Source organism: Schistocerca cancellata, chromosome 3, assembly GCF_023864275.1.
Source record: "Schistocerca cancellata isolate TAMUIC-IGC-003103 chromosome 3, iqSchCanc2.1, whole genome shotgun sequence".
Classification (NCBI taxonomy): Eukaryota; Metazoa; Arthropoda; class Insecta; order Orthoptera; family Acrididae; genus Schistocerca; species Schistocerca cancellata.
This window is the reverse complement of record NC_064628.1, coordinates 503220313-503236835: the sequence shown is the minus strand read 5'-3', so window position 1 is coordinate 503236835 and position 16523 is coordinate 503220313. Positions and strand designations below refer to the sequence as shown.

General features: G+C 39.8%; 2 protein-coding genes across 4 annotated transcripts in view; one reads left to right on the top strand and one right to left on the bottom strand.

The window, feature by feature from the left end:
- Positions 1 to 13662, bottom strand: part of LOC126176380 (proliferation marker protein Ki-67-like) — a gene marked incomplete at its 3' end in the record, with an annotated part of 79691 nt that extends 66029 nt beyond the window's left edge. The window contains exon 1 of the mRNA XM_049923537.1: positions 13512 to 13662. The remainder of the gene's footprint in view (positions 1 to 13511) is intronic.
- A 519-nt stretch (positions 13663 to 14181) lies between these two features.
- Positions 14182 to 16523, top strand: part of LOC126175280 (microtubule-associated protein futsch-like) — a 30855-nt gene continuing 28513 nt past the window's right edge. Inside the window, exons 1-3 of one of the 3 annotated variants that reach the window (XM_049921939.1) lie at positions 14182 to 14301; positions 14406 to 14553; positions 14701 to 14767. In XM_049921939.1, coding sequence (XP_049777896.1) covers positions 14408 to 14553; positions 14701 to 14767 — 213 coding nt within the window. In that variant the 5' untranslated portion in view covers positions 14182 to 14301; positions 14406 to 14407. Of the gene's footprint in view, positions 14373 to 14405; positions 14554 to 14700; positions 14768 to 16523 lie in introns of all 3 variants that reach the window. The other 2 variants (XM_049921942.1, XM_049921941.1) reach the window with 2 other exon arrangements.

Sequence of the window (16523 nt, the reverse complement as noted above, 5' to 3'; positions counted from 1 at the left end):
ATATGACAAACCTATGACAAGACTGGAATAGGAAGTGCTGGCTGGGTGAATGGGGCAGGTTTTTCATCTGGGTCTTCCACAAGACGTGATCCTTGTGGCAAGGGGTTGGGATTGTGTTTGGCATAGGAATGGACTGAGATGTTGGAGTCGTGTGAGTGATGGAACACCACTTTAGGAGGGATGGGATGTATCTCTGGTAGGATGTCCCTCATTTCAGTTCATAATGACAGGTAATCAAAGCTCTAGCAAAGGATGTGCTTCAATTGTTCCTGTCCGGTATGGTTCTGAGTGGCTCAGGAGACACGCCTTTGTGGCTGATTTTTGGGGGTGGTGGGAGGATAGGAATTGTGATGGGACATGGTACAGGAGATCTGTTTGCAGACTAGTTCAGGGGGATAGTGCCTATCAGTGAATGCCTTGGTTTAGAGACTCAGAATACTGAGCCAGGGAATTTTTGTCACTGCAGGTATGCCGTTCCTGCATAGCCAGGCTATAGGGGAGGAATGTTTTGGTGTGAAAGGCATAAACAGTTGTCAAAATGCAGGTACTGTTGGTGGTTTTAACATGGACAGAGGTGCAGACAGAACCATCAGTGAGAAGCAAGTGGCATGCAAGGTTGAGGATGTCCACATGAAGCAAGTGGGAGAGGTGTTGAGGTTGTGAAGCAACAAAGATAGGGTGTCTTATGAAGATATCAATGAACCTGAATCAAGCTAGGTGTTTGGTGTTTCGGGAGACTAGGAATGTCTCTTCTAAATGGCCCATAAAAAGGTTGGCATAGGAGGGTGCCATGTGGGTGCCCCCATCTGTGCCATGGATTTGTTTATGTATATTCTCTTCAAATGAGAAGTAGTTGTGGATTAGGATAAAGTTAGTAAAGTACCAGGGTGTATAAAAAAAATGTACACACACTTTGAACTGTCACAGACAATTTATTTCCCGTTCTACAAGGTTAAATATCTGTGAGAAAGTAATGTTATGTTTCTTCAACAGGTGGCAGCAGTGGCAAGGAAGTAACTGCAATGTGGTGGACGTGCGTTTGAGCTTTGAAGCGCGGAAGCAGATAATAAAGGGGTACTGGAAGTTTGAGAATGTAGCTGAGGTTCGAAGACAGTGGATAACTGAGTATGGTACAGAACCACCTTCAAGGTTAACAATTACATGTTTACGAGACAAATTCAAAATTCATGGAACATTGTGTGATGTGCATAAAGGTTGATCAGTGCGACCTCGTACAGCTGCAAGTGATGATTCCACAACAGCGGTCTTGGAACTGTTTCAGCGTTTGCCTCAAAAATCTTCAAGGCAAGTGGCACATGAGAGTAATGTAAGTGCTAGTAGAGTGCTACACATTTTGAAGAAAGACAAGTTTCGTGTGTACATTCCAAGGCTGACGCAACAGCTTAGTGACAACAATCCAGATCGAAGGTTAGAATTTTGTGAATGGGTTCAGGAGATGGTGAGATGTGAACTGGGATTTATGGGTAGCATAATTTGGGCGGATGAAGCCCAATCCAAACTCAATGGAACTGTCAATAGGCACAATTGTGTGTTCTGGCCTGAATATAATCCTCACATCATACAGGTGAAAAGGCTGTGAATCTGCCTGGTGTAAATGTGTGGTGTGGTTTGTCTGCAAGGGGACTCATTGGGCCTTTCTGCTTTGAAGGTACTGTTACTGGAGAAACGTACCTAACAATGCTTGCTGACTCCATATTTCCTGTCATTCGTGCATTATACAGTAATGATGAGTTTTATTTCCAACAAGATGGCACCCCGCCACACTATCATAGGTACGTACGAGCATACCTGGATCAGAATGTGCCAGGCCAGTGGATAGGACGCAGGGGACCAATCTAGTTTCCTGCACACTCTCCAGATCTCACACCGCTAAATTTCTTCTTATGGGGCACAGTAAAAGATGAGGTGTACAAACGTAAACCACGTAACCTGGACACACTTTGGAATGAGATTTAGGTGGTGTGTGCTGAAATCTCACTGGACACTTTGGTACGATGTACAGAATCAGTGGTGACTCGTACTCTGAAATGTAGTGATTCTGAAGGCCATCAGTTTGAACATTAATCACATTTGCAAAGTCCATTTATTTTTCCAATTGGACTTTAAGCTTTCCATTTCCAAAAATTCAACATTGTAGAGCGGTAAATGAATTTTCTATGACGCTTCAAAGTGTGTATACATTTTTTTGACACACCGTGTATACGAGGAATGAGGTAGTGGATTTGGAATCTGAAGAACATTGAGAAAGATAGTGTTCAATAGTGGCAAGACCATGGGCATGAAGTCTCTTGTTGAATAAGGTGGGGCCAACAGGATCGAGGAGGTGAAGGGCTTGGGATGGTGGGAAGTTGGTGACAGAAGTGGGCAGTGTCTTTGATGGACAACTGGTTGGAAGTATTGGTCAATCAAGTGCCGAAATCTTTCAGTGAGGGCACACTAACGAGACACAATAGCTAGGGTTGTTGGGTTCGTGGATTTTGGGGAGCATGTAGACAGAGGGCATGTGGGGTGTCAGAGGTTAGGAGGGAAATGTATTCAAGGAGGATGTTCCGGGAAGGGCTTAAGGCTTTAAGCAGGGATTGGAACTTGTGTTGGACTTCTGAGATGGGCTCACTCTGGCCAAGTTTATAGGTGGAGGAGTCAGATAATTGGTGGAGGCCTTCTGCGATGTAGTCACTACAGTTCATAACAGTGGTGGAACCTTTGTCTGCAGGTAAGATGATTAGGTCAGGATTTGTTTCGAGGTTGTGTATGGCTATTCTTTTTTCTACTGAAAGGTTGGTGTTCTAAGGAATGGACTTGGGGAAGGATGGTGAGGGTAAGTTCGAGGTAAGGCTGGTATTACACTGTCAAAAATCTTTGTCAAAGATATGTGATGGTGTAATAGGGAACTTTGTCAAATGTCATCCAATATTTGATCAAATCTAGGGCCTCGCTGTAGATTTGATCAAAGAGGTCGCTTCTCTTCTGTTCAGTTCAATGTGACATGTTACCACATGGAGCGCTAGCATCGCTGCAGCGTTCTGTTGTCTGTAATGTTTTTATAAACATTGCCAGTAAATACAACTGGTGTGTGCCAACAACAACAAAATTAAGAGAGATGTATGAAGCTGATGAGGCGCTTTACAACATGAGGCACACTGAATACAAAAATAGATTAAGAAGATTGGAGACCTGACCTGACCTCACCCAACCCTCTCCTGTAGCAAGGAATCTGAGTGTTACAGTGAGCCTGTCTTCTGCAGATGTAGTAGTTCTTAAGTGAATATTGTGCTTTGTGATATGAGGATACACTTCATTGAACACATACAGAAATGTATGCTCATCCATTCTTAAGCAACTGATGCACGACTTCACGTCCTCCACTATAAGCTCACGTAACAAGTTTTGTTGAATGCTTTTATCGTGCCTTCATAAAACCCACGGCTTCACCCAGGTATGTTTCCTTTTTTTCCCCCACTTCTCTTCCGCATGTGCACACAGTGCAATTGTGGTACATGCAACTGCTGCAGTTAATAACAAGTAGTAGTTGTCAGCCCATTTTGAACTTTGACGAAAAATATGATGACAGTGTAATACCCCTTCTAAGACTACATCAAAGATCTTTGTCAAATATATTTGACAGAATATTTGATCACATCTTTGACAAAGAAATTTGATAGTGTAATACCGGCATAAGGTATTTCTAAATGTGACTAGCAGATGGCTAGGTAGCGGGAGGGTGAGGATCACAGTTGAATGGTGGCATGAACCGAAAGAGGCAGGGTTCAATGTTGGAATTAAGAATGGTTTTGGTTGGAGCAATTGGCGGCAAAGTGCTTCCCCTGCAGGGACTGGGAGAAGGAGAATAGCTCTTTGACACCACCGCCAGTTTCTTTGACACCACAGACAGTTTCCAGCCTCTGGCCGGGTCTGTATGGAACATATGCCTCTCCACCTTCACCTTGGCCCAGTCTTCTTTCTTCTGGACACATTCCTCTACTCCTTTCAGCCACCTGTCTCTCAGTCTTCCTCTTGGTCTCTTTCCTTCCAGTTTCATCTCGTGTATGCTCCTAATCCTCTTCTCCTCCATTCTCTTATAACGTGTCCATACTATCTCAGCACTGATTTCGCTATCTCCTCCTGCAATGGTTCCACTTTCATTAACTTTCTGATCCTATCATTTCTTAACCTGTCCATCTTTGTCACTCAAATACTGTTTCTCAAGAATTTCATCTCACTAGCCTGTACTTTGATTTTCTCTCTTCCTTTCACAACCCATGTTTCTGATACGTATGTCACGATAGGGACAAAGTATGACTGGTATACAACCTTTTTACTGATGTGGGGTACATCCTTACTCGATATCGGGCTTCTGACACTTCCGAAATGCCTCTGCTTTTCTCCCCCGCTCACTTATTTCTCTGTGTTTTTTCCACCTTCCTGCATCAGGCTTCTTAGGTACTTTAAACTCTCCACTCTCCTCAATCGTTCCCTACCAATTGTTGTTCACATTGTTCCTCTCTCCTTCTTTCTTGTGATAATTATCTCACTCTTACTTATACTAAATTTCATCCCATATTCTTGTACTGTTCATTCCCACACGTCCAACTGCTCTTGTACTTCCCTCCTCCTCATTCCCCCAAACCATAAGATCATCTGCAAACACCATAGCTTTCATATTCCTTTCACCAATTAATTGTGCTACTGTATTCATATCATCCATCAATACAATGAAGAGTAATGGTGAAAGTACACTTCCCAGCCTTAAGCCATTCTTCTGTTCAATCCTAGCTGATCTCTCTCCCCCCACTATAACACAGCTCACACTTCCATGGCACATTTTCCTTATCCTCCAAATAATCTGTTTTGCTACTCCTCTGTTCTTCAGGGCTTTCCACACTTTGCTTCCATGTACACTATCATATACTTTTTCAATGTCCAGGAAGGTAGGTAGTAGATCTATTCCATATTCACAGTGCTGTTCCTGCAATTGTCTTACAGCAAAAATTAGATCCACTGTGGACCTTCCTGTTCTGAAGCAATGTTGCTCTTCTTTCATTCCTCATAATTTTGCTCGAATTCGTGCTTCCAAAACTTTCTCAAAAATCTTTGCACAATGACTCATCAATGTTATCCCCCGATAGTTCTTGCACTCTTTTCTATTGCCCTTCTTAAAAGATCGGGACGTATCCCCACCTCTCCTGCTGCTCTAACCAGATCTACACTTAGCTCATCCAGACCTGGTGACTTCCTTCCCTTCATCTTCCCCAATGCCTCTTCCACTTCTCCCCATGTACGGTCTTTTTCTATTTGCTGTTCCTCCTCTTTTTTCTCCTCAGCTTGTTCCTCCTCATCCATGTCTCCATTCACGTTCAGGAGTTCTTCAAAATACTCCTTCCACATATTCTTGAGTTCCTCCTTATTCTCTAAATCTTGTCCACTTTTGTTCATCATTCAAGCATAATATGTTATACCATTCTTCCTCTTGCTTCTAATCATCTCATGTAACACCTTTTTCAAACCTTCACTATCCACTCTGACATGACCAGCATGGTTAAATTTCAGTGCAGGGCTGAAGGTGAGGCCTTTGGATAGGACTATAACTTCTATGGAGCCAAGGGTTTTGGTTTGGTCAACAACAGTGTTATGGGAATGTTGTGGCTATGGATTTGGTAGAGGGAGTTCTGAGGGATGTGGCAAGTTGAGAAGGTCAGCTAGGCAGGGTGTAGCTGCTATGAGGGGTGGACAAGGAAGAACACTGTGGCTACAATAGGGGTTGGACAGTGGTGCCCCGAGGTGGCAGTAGGATGTCAGCAGATGGGATAATTTATGAAGATCGTGTCTAGAAAGCTCCTCCAGGTGCTAGGGAGCAAGGGATTCAATTTCAGAGATGTGATATACAGGATAGAGATTGCAAGCTAGTAGTATCTTGTGCAAGGAGAAGTGCTTCTGGGATGTCCGTGTCATGGAGATGTGCTTTTGCAGTATCAGGTGTACAAACAAATCCATGGCACAGCCATGGGCATCCGCATGGCACTCTCCTATACCAAACTTTTTATGGGCTATCTAAAAAAACAGACCTTCCTAGCCTCCCGAAACACCAAACCCCTAATCTGATTCGGGTTCATTGATATCTCGGTAATCTAGACCCACAGCCAAGATCCCCTACTTTGTTCCTTCATAACCTCAACACCTTCTCTCCAATACACTTCATGTGGCCCTCCTCAACCCAGCATGCCACTGTCCTAGATGTTGACCTCCTCCTCTCTGATGGCTCCATCTGCATCTCTCTACATTAAACCCACCAACCACCAACAGTACCTACATTTTGACAACTGTCATACATCTCACATCAAAAAATACCTCCCATATAGCTTGGCCACCTGGAGATGGCATACTTTTAGTGCCAAAAAAACTCCCTTGCTCACTATGCTGAGGGTCTCACCATGGCCTTCACAGACAGGCACTACCCCAGACCTAGCCTGCAAACAGATCTACTGTACCATTTCCCCCCTCACACCCCCAGTCCTCCAACCACCTCAAGAACCAGCCACAAAAGAAAGTCCCCTTCACCATCCAGTACCATCCCGGATTAGAACAACAGAACCACATCCTTCACCACAGCTTTGATTACCTATCATCATGCCCCGAAATGATGGTCATCCTACCAGAGATACTTCCCATCTCTCCTATTTTAAGTTGTGTTCCATCATGCACCCAACCTCCACAACTTCCTAGTCCATCCCTATGCCACTCTCAATCCCAACCCCTTACCACAAGGATCATAGCCTTGTGGAAGACGCAGGTGCGAAACCTGCCCAATCCACCCACAAAGCACTTCCTACTCCAGTTCTATCACAGATTTATCTTACTCATCAGGGGCTGGGTCACCTGCAAAAGCAGCCATGTCATTTACCAGCTATGATGCAATCATTGTGCAGCTTTTTGTATTGGTAGGACTACCAGTCAGCTGTCCACCAAGACCAACGATCCCTGCCAAATGTAGCCAAGAGCAAAGTAGAGCACCCTGTGGCAACATACAGCTCAGCTGCTTCAATACCTGAGCCGTATCTATCCTTCCCACCACCACCAGCTTTTCTGAAATCTGCATCTTCCACTCCTGTAATTATCCTGTCCTCAACCTACGGTAACATACTGTCCCACATCCTCCACCCAACAGTTTCTACCCCTTTCTGTTCTGGTAACATACTGTCCCCACATCCTCCACCCAACAGTTTCCCCCCTCTCCGTCCTATCATCTCTTCACCATTCTCATTCCCCACCCTGTTTATTTGCAGCCACCTGCCAACACATCTGCCCACCTCTCCCTGCTCCTCTCTTTTATAGTTCCTGTTTTCCCCACCTTTCTGCCCCAAAACTTTCTGACACTGGACCTGTTGGCTGTCTAGTCCCTGCACATTCCACAGACAGCATTTGTCTCTCTTGCCATCCACACTACTATCTTCCCCATCCCCTCCAGATTGCTGCTTGCATCCCACAAGATGTTGCATTCCAGCCTGAGATTCTGGAGTTGGCAGTCATGTATGCATAAGATGTGCTTGTGTGTGTGTGTACGCCGAATGTCTTAATCGTGCCTGTCTGCAACTTTATGTGTCTTCTTTATGGTAAGTAGCAATCTATCCTTCCCAATATTGTAGATATTCCTACCTGGAGTTTCCACTGTTTGATAAAATAGCATCTGGGCCATTCCATGCCAAGTAGTCCAATTTCGAAAAAGTTCCCACATGATTACAATGGATATCCCCAAAACTGTGTGTGAATGTTGGCACATTTTACTTTTGTCAATTTAACACTTACAGAGAGGTAGTCATTAGTTTGACCACATAGTGTAGCTCTCAATAGTGCATCCATGAGTTTTTGGCAACTTAGACGCATAACATCTCCAGTAGTATTTTCTTGAAAGGACCTAAACAGATCTTTTATAAAATTATGCACTCTCTTAAGTAAAATAATAAAAACCTATTTCCTCAGCAATTTGCATACGGGTAATTTGATGCGAAGTTAGCCGACGAAACAGACATTCGAAATAAAGGTGAAGTTTAACTTTTTATCTCAGGAAGTATTTGAAAGATAAACCTGAAACTTTGCTCATAATAACTTACCAATACAAGGTCTTCAAATATAAAATTTTGTTCTCCCACTGCTTTAAAATAGTTTACAAACTAGAGGGCAAAAGTGAAGTTTTTTCTAAAAATGCAAAAAAATGGCTATTTTTGGCCCAGTTACAGTCTTCTGCTGTCTCCTTTAAACCATTTTCGTTAGAAAGACAATGTTCTAAACAACCTATAAAAATTGTATTTCGTTTTGCAATGCAAGCATTTATGGGCCTAAAAAAAACCTATAATATGGAGGCGCATTGAAAATGGGCTCATACACTGCTAGTACTCAAATCTTTCACCTTTCATTCTGTTTTACAACTGTTTAGTAGACACTATGAAAGATAATATAAAAGTCCTAATGACAAGGAAATTAACTATAGTCATAAAAACTGCCAAGAATCTCTACAATATCCAGCTTTACAATTTCTTTTAATGAAAGGGGACACGGAATAAAATAAAAAGAATAGTTTTCTCTTTTTTGGCTCTAATTATTTGAGGTAATCACATTTTAAAATGTAATTTTTTTGGGTTCTGTCTTATCAAAATTTCAGCATTCTACAGCAAATTAAAGACACATGTAAAAATTCAAATAGTTTGGTGCACACTTAAGTTTAGGATCCTAAAAGAGACCTCTTCTAACTTTGACCTCTGACTTACACAAATGTGTCATCAGCTTGCAATCCTGGTTAAAGAAACCCTTATGTTTGGTAACATGTAGTAACGAAATTCACCCATGCTACTGTTGCACAGCTATTGGGCATGGCCCCTATGGCGATGGGGATGCTGTTTTTCTCACTTTTGAAAGGACCTGTCAGTGGTTAAACCACCACAGACCATACCAACACATTTATACAATTATTCATATGTACAAAAATGTTCTACATTAACCGCAAACTATGTCAGCATAAAGTACAATATACCTTAAAGCAGAATTAAACAATATAGCTAACACTAGCATTGTAAAATAAAAAAAATACATAAATAACTTTCTATAACATGAATCCATTTCAAAAAAATGTCGGGAAGATTCCTGTGAACTTCTCCAAAATTTAAACAATGAGGCAGTGCTATAAAACCTGTACACTATTTATATGATGTGTGCTGCAGCTGATATGCAACAATTTTACTACCATGATCTCCACTGCTTTGGTAATGAAAGTTAAACTGTGAAGTTTACAACCAGTTTGATTCTGTTATAGCAGAGAAACAGAATTGAGTATCACATTTAGTTGTGACAAAAGACACATCTTTTTTGAATTTGTTAGTTATCCTGACTGTCTCATTTGCTAGCCTAATGACTTTTGATTGTATTCTCAATAGTAGAACATAACAAAAGGTGTCAGATTTGAGTACCAGCGGAATTTGTGGCCATTTTCAATGCACCTCCATTTTCCCATTCTTTTTGACGACCTTATATGCTCACACTGCAAAACCAAACTTAGTATTATGTAATTTAGGACATGATCTTTCATAAGAAAACAGTTTAATAACGTTTGCAGAAGACTTTTTGTGAAAGATTCTGAAAACACAGATACAAGTTGATAGGTGTACTATGGGCTCAAACAAATTACTATATCTCTGGAAGTAATGAATTAATGATCATAAAAAATTTGGTCAGAATCTAAGGTCATGCATGAACCTCTAGACTACATGGCACAGAACCACCCACAGTCTTTCTTTATTTGCAAGAAGATTTGCTTTACACATCATTCCTGCTGCCCCCACTTATTGTTTGCAGTCTTTTCTGTTAGCCTTTGTGGAACGCCAACCTTCAGGAGAATTATTCCCACTTTGAGGCAAAGTCACAGTGTGTGTCACAATATACATAACTGCTACATGGCATGAATTTGTGTGTGAAAAATTAATAAAACAGCATTACATGCCTAGACAACAGAAGACTGCTGAAAACCATAGCAAAATGTATTAAAGTATAAATACAAAAATTGCAGGAAATTACTCTGTAGGAGATATTGTGTCACACCACAATGAGCTTCATTAACAATTTCAATAAAAAAAAAATGACCCGTTATAGTCACCCATTTCCATGATTCATAGGTACACTCTTCAAATTAAGTTGGATGGGGAAAAGCCCTACAGAGATTTGGTTTCATGAAAAATCATAAAACTTGTCTGCCCACTGTTTTTCAATGATGTCTCCAAAACAGATGACAAATCATAGGCATTAATATTTAATTTTGTCTTCCAAAACAGCTTCACAGAGTATTAAATCATAACCACTTCCCTTACAAGGTAATCAGCTTAAGCTGTACAATACATCAAAGAATACAAACTCTTTTGGATCGTGTAAGTGATATGTTAAAGAAATGACATCTTACAATAGAAACTGGAACAACTAAAAGTAATTCTTAACAGCCATATACTGAACTTAGAGCAGCATCCTACATACTTCACTGAAGTCAGGGAGAGAGGAATAACAATTAAAAAAAAAGGGTGAAGGCTCTCCATCAGAGACAGTGAGGAAGGGAGGGTGACAAACTCTTACTAATTTCAAGTAGGCCCTAATCAAAAGAATGTAAACAACAAGCAATAACTTAATGGCCCAAACTCTTCCAACTAAGGACTAGGGAGGAGGTGGCACAGCCACATTATAAAGACATTTTACACAAAAACACCCATCACCTAAACACAATGACCAAAATTAAAAAAAAACCATTTCATGTCTTCATTACTGTGAGTCTACAGAAAATCAGGGCCTTATTTCTTCTGCACATATGTTTATCACATGATTCTTGTTAAGTGGCCAAACAACAAGCAAACATTCACAAAGAAAATTTTGTGGAAGGACACAAAATTTATAAAATGTCAAAATGCTGTAACTTCAAAAGGCACAATTATATAGCTGTTTTAACAAAAATCACTGACATTGTTCCGATAAGCACACGTAAAAGCTCTCCTGACACTTCTGTCCACCAGCCTTTAGTTAACAGAAATTTCCAAATTTGTAACCATTCTCATTTCAAAATGAAATGCATTAAAATCAACACACAACAAGAAATTTGTACATAATTCAATTTCTTTACTGTAGAACTTTAACAGATCTACCCACATAAAAAAAAATAATTGATTTACTGCACAATGCTTACTATGGACACATCACAATAACTTGCCCATTATAAGAAACACACACTCTGCAGAGAATTTCACATGGCTGTTTCAGGTGACTGGTGGTTTGAATCATGGTTGTGCCAAGTTTGGCATGTATTACAATTTATATAACACAGCCCGCCTCAAAAAGTAATTGTACAACAGCCATTACCTACTGCTTCATATACTCTGCTTTGCATTACACATCATCTCATTTTGAAAAGGGTAAAGAGTGAGGGACCATGACAGCAGGAAGATTGGTGATCCCTATGACCATGTATCAGACCTGCATAAAATCACAGATCTCTGGTGTACACTTTCAGCCCTGCAAATGTGAGGCAGGGCTTCTTCCCCCACCTCTGCTCTCCGTTAAGCATTCCTAAGTTCACATAAGGGACAAAAATAATGTCGACTCAGACAAAAAATTTTCAATTCACACTACTGTCATCCACCATGTGAAACTGCCCTGCATCCAGAAGAAACCTTGTGGATTTGACCAGCATCGGGCAATGTAGACCACCTGGAACCACATTCGCATGGGCCATGGAAGGCATGTAGACACTCCATAAGTATGGCAAATCTTCACCATCATGTGACCATGTTTTATCACTTTTTTCCGAAAGGACAGGAAACTATAGTTGAACCGGCAGAAGTTGATCCTGTCAGCTGCAGTGGGCTGGGAACAGCAGCTTCACAGTCCCACCTCGACCAATAATGTAACGCGGTTTTGTTAACACCTCTATGACAACACCTCAGTGTTGTCACAGCTCTGTACACAACTACCACTTTCGCCTACAGCTGCTAGCACTTTGCACTTTAAAGCTGCCAACAGCACTGTGAGCTGTCAGATCTTCGTACGCCATCCCAACTACAGGGTTTTACATCCCACCGGCATTGAGATCATTAGACACATAGCACAGCCTCTGAATGTTTTCGGCAGCGCCCTTTCAAAGGAATCTTACCAGCATTTGCCTGAAGTGACTTATGATAAACACAGTAAACCTACATCTGGATGCAGATTTGAACTATCGTCCTTCCAAATGAGGGTCCTGTGTGCTAACCAAGCTGCATCACTTTGCTCCACATTTTTCAACAGAAATTGGGTTTCTTTATCAACAAGATTAGTACAAAGTAAAATTGGTTGTGGTCTTGATAAACTGGAATAAGCAACAGGTCATATAGTACCACACTGAACCCACTTATCAGCAGGCCAAACAGTTCCAAGGCATAATATTTACTTACCTACTTTCACTCATCCAAGGCTCATCACAAAATGATATTGGAATTGCAATACAAAGAAAGCAATAGCTCAAAATGCATGTATGCTTATGACTATAGAACATGTGTCCAAATCTGGCCTTCATGAAGCAACTGTCCCAGATACTACCCCTCATATTAATTTCACGCTGTTGTAAACAGCAGATGTGATGCCTCTGACATCACACAACCCAATAACTCAAAATTTTCCATGCAGGCCTAATTTCATTTCAGTATATTACTTCTTATACCACAAATTTTCCACCAAATAATTAGGCGGCCATCATTTTCCTTATTTGACTGAAGCTCCATGTCAAAAACTTCAGTTAGATATCAATATCTGCTGCAAACTTCAAATAAAACAAAGAACTGACCCAACATTTAATGCGCATTATTGAGAGAGCTGCACACGGAAATCTGATACAATATTTATTAATCACTGTATAACAAAAATGGAAGTTGGTGAGGGCTAAAATAGATATTAATCTTCTAAGGTGCTGGATTATATGTTACTGGAAGGACAACGAATACGGATTTTTTATACAAAAGTTTCTGGTGCATAATACTGTTATCCTTTTAATGAAATAACTTAATGTAGCTTAAACAGGCAAATGAAGTACTCTCTCTCCTTCCCCTTATTTATGAATTAATAGTGGACAATAAATAACGTCTTTACTCCAACTTCTAAGCTGGTTTTACATTCGAACTCTAGTTTTAACTTCAACTTTTAAGTTCATGTTTAGTACTTCAAAATTCAGTGCCTTAACTCCAGCACATCACAAATTCCGAATCTCTTCACAAAAAAGTCAACTGTATTACGAAAATAATCGTTATGAACTAAATCTAACCTAGCTGAAAATGAGTATTTATTTTCAGATATACTGTAAGCCACTGCAGATAGTTCTGTATTAAACTGTGCATCGCGCATATTATCATTAGGGTCCCACAGACCTCCGCAATGTATATATTTATACATACAGATCATTTTCACACACTTCAAAAGAAACAGTTACAAATTATACTTACTTGAAAACCGCACAACGTGGTAATTATGGAACTCACATCTCCTTATCCACAAACTAACATAACGATCATAACGACCTACACAACTTCGAACAAAGTGTACGTTACATTTGAAAACTTAAGCATCTATGTGACTGCGACGCAAGAAATAGTACGCAAATACAACTGTGTAATCAAGTTTATATTTTTGTACACTGAAGAGTGAAGTTCATAACTTTGTCTGAAACATGATAAGACTAAAGTTAAGAAAGCTTATACCCCATAATTAGCAACATTTATGATTACTACAGGACGCGTAGTGTTTTCAAACAACATTTCATTTTGAATACGAGACTTGTGATTGGTTAGATCTTTCCATAACTTTGCGCGGCATCGTAAAGGATGTACAGAATACCAACATCCACATTTCTTCGTACTTGAACTAAAAATGTTACAATTAATTTTGTTTCCGAACTTATGATTTCATCGACAGAATTTCGTCTTATTATTTCGTATTTCTCTGTCTGTACACAAAATAAACTGAATTCAAACAAAAAATACCAGAAAACAATATGAAAATTGAAATAATGGAAGAGTAATTTTGCTACAAATAAACGAATGTGTCAATATTTACACCCTTATTGAAATTAAAATATACAGTTTAATTGTATTACAGTAAAATATTGACAAAATAGAGCATTTTTCACTGTAAATAAGTATTATTCTACCTCTTTAGGTATATTTTTCATGCATATATTGGTTGTGTGATTGTGAAGTAGACGCCATTCCTGTATCGCAGGAGTAACCGGTTGAAGTATGATTTGTTGATGTAGAATTTGTGATAAATAGTTGATATTTTTACTATCATCACAAACCAAGGATATGGTAGTTTTCCATTTCATATTTTTGTTGTTTCAGTAATGGGGAAATCGCCGATGGCATATCACGGACATGAGAGAAGCAGGCACCATAACTATTCTCGGAACAGTCAGTCTCGAAATCGGAGACCGGAAAATCAAGGATTCGCGCCAGCGAACTACATTTATACACCAGATCGTTTCCTAAGGTATTAGCGTGCATAGCGAAGACTTCAATCCTTACCTTTAGCGAAAGTTATGCCTGCTCTCTCATATCCAGTTTCGTGTAAATGTTGTGTGCTTTACTAGATATTTTATTATTGTTTTCAATATGAAGTGTTTACGTTCATTTACAGACAGCTGCCACCGTATCGCAGGGGTAGTCAACAGAGAGGCCCAGGAACAAGCCAGCAATATTTGACGGTAATCTTAGTTGTGACATTTGTATTTTCTGTTACAGATAAATGTATCTCGAAGCTCATTTTGAATGGCATATAGAAAGAACATGTTGAGTCAGCGTTTAATTTCGATACACATGAGTAATAATGTGCAGCGTTCTGTTTTCCCTTTTACGTAAACAACTCGGTAAATTTATCTCTCTTACCGCAAAACAAATTGACAGGCATGAATAATTATTTCTGTTGCACTGCTGTATCATCCCATTGTCTTTACCCACAGGGGCTAGGAAATTTCTATTCTTATTATTTTATTTGTTTTTAGTAAATACTATGAAAAGACAGACAACTGTGATGGAAGTGCCTTTCCTCGAACACTCGTAGTGTATGAGAAAAGAATGTTGAATTGAAAGTCTGTTTTATTCTGCTGCACTTGCCAATCAAACTATCAGATACCACCTAATTCAAAGAACCAGTTTGTTTGCCCATTTTCCTCACAATCAGTTTCACTCTCTGCTGAAAGTCTTTGTAGGCCTACTACCTATGAACTGTGTTCACTTGGTAATATCATCCACAAATGGATTTCAGCATATTGGTGCTATCATCACTGTCTTTTTATTTCAGTGAAACTACTGATCAATAGTTGCTTACATTTTGTAAAACCTTGATTAACTGGCAGAATAGGTTGCCTTAGTTTGTTTCGTGTTCTTGTCAACAGTTATGGTTACAGTTATATAAAATCTTGGTTGTCTGATCTGTAGCATGGCTGAGGTGAAGGCTAGGTTGAAAGTTGACACTTTGGCCGTGAAGTGACAAAGCCAACAGACGTAAAAGTAGGCAATTTGGTTGTGGTAACAAACTGACCAGTAGTGAAGACTAATTTTTACATCCACTCAGTATGGAATAATGAAACTTTTATCACAGTTCTGACAAGACTTTGAATTGCTGTATGAAGGCACTACAAAAGCAAACCTAGTAATTTTCAGTGAAATAAGAATCACCTATTTGTGGCATAGATGAGTTGAAAGATGTTTGCATAAGGCAACTAACATATTAGTTTCTGGGTAATATCCTGTAACTAGTAACCAATGCTGTGTTTGTTGGGCTGCTGTTGACAAAGCCTCTAAAATATGTTTGGAGGAAAATAATAGGTTCATTCGAGTCAAAGTATCACAACCGTATTTAAACTGTCTCTAGTGCGCATGTGCAGCTTTGTAATAGTTTCAATTGTCAGAAGTATGTGGGTTTACTCAAACTCATATTTAGCGTAATTCATTGTCTGATTGCCTGTAGTGATAGTTGATACCTCTACTATCTTTGCATTTCACAAAAGTTTCTGGTTTAAATAATACTGGGTATGTTGTACCTCTCTTTCACTGTATTGTGTTGTCTTTTTTAGGTTATGGTACCATACTATGCCTACTACATCACGCAGGGAAAAAAAAAAAAACCACAGACTGTGAAATTTCAGAAACAATATGAGTGATGTTTTGTGTGTGTCTTATTTTCTGCATAATGTAGAAGGCAAAGTATCTTATAACCACAAATAGATGGCTACAGTGCAAGACAGACAGCAGAACACAGAAATATGAATGCAAATATTTGATCATGATGATTAGAACTTCTCGTAATATGTCATGCGAAGCATGGAAAAAAATAAGTGTTGCAGTGTCATTATTGTATTTAAAGAATGAATGACAGTTGGAGGCTTTCCTGAAACATAGATTATGATGAATGAAATTGAGTCAAATGTTTCTGCTTCCCACTTCGGGTCGGCACTTCTT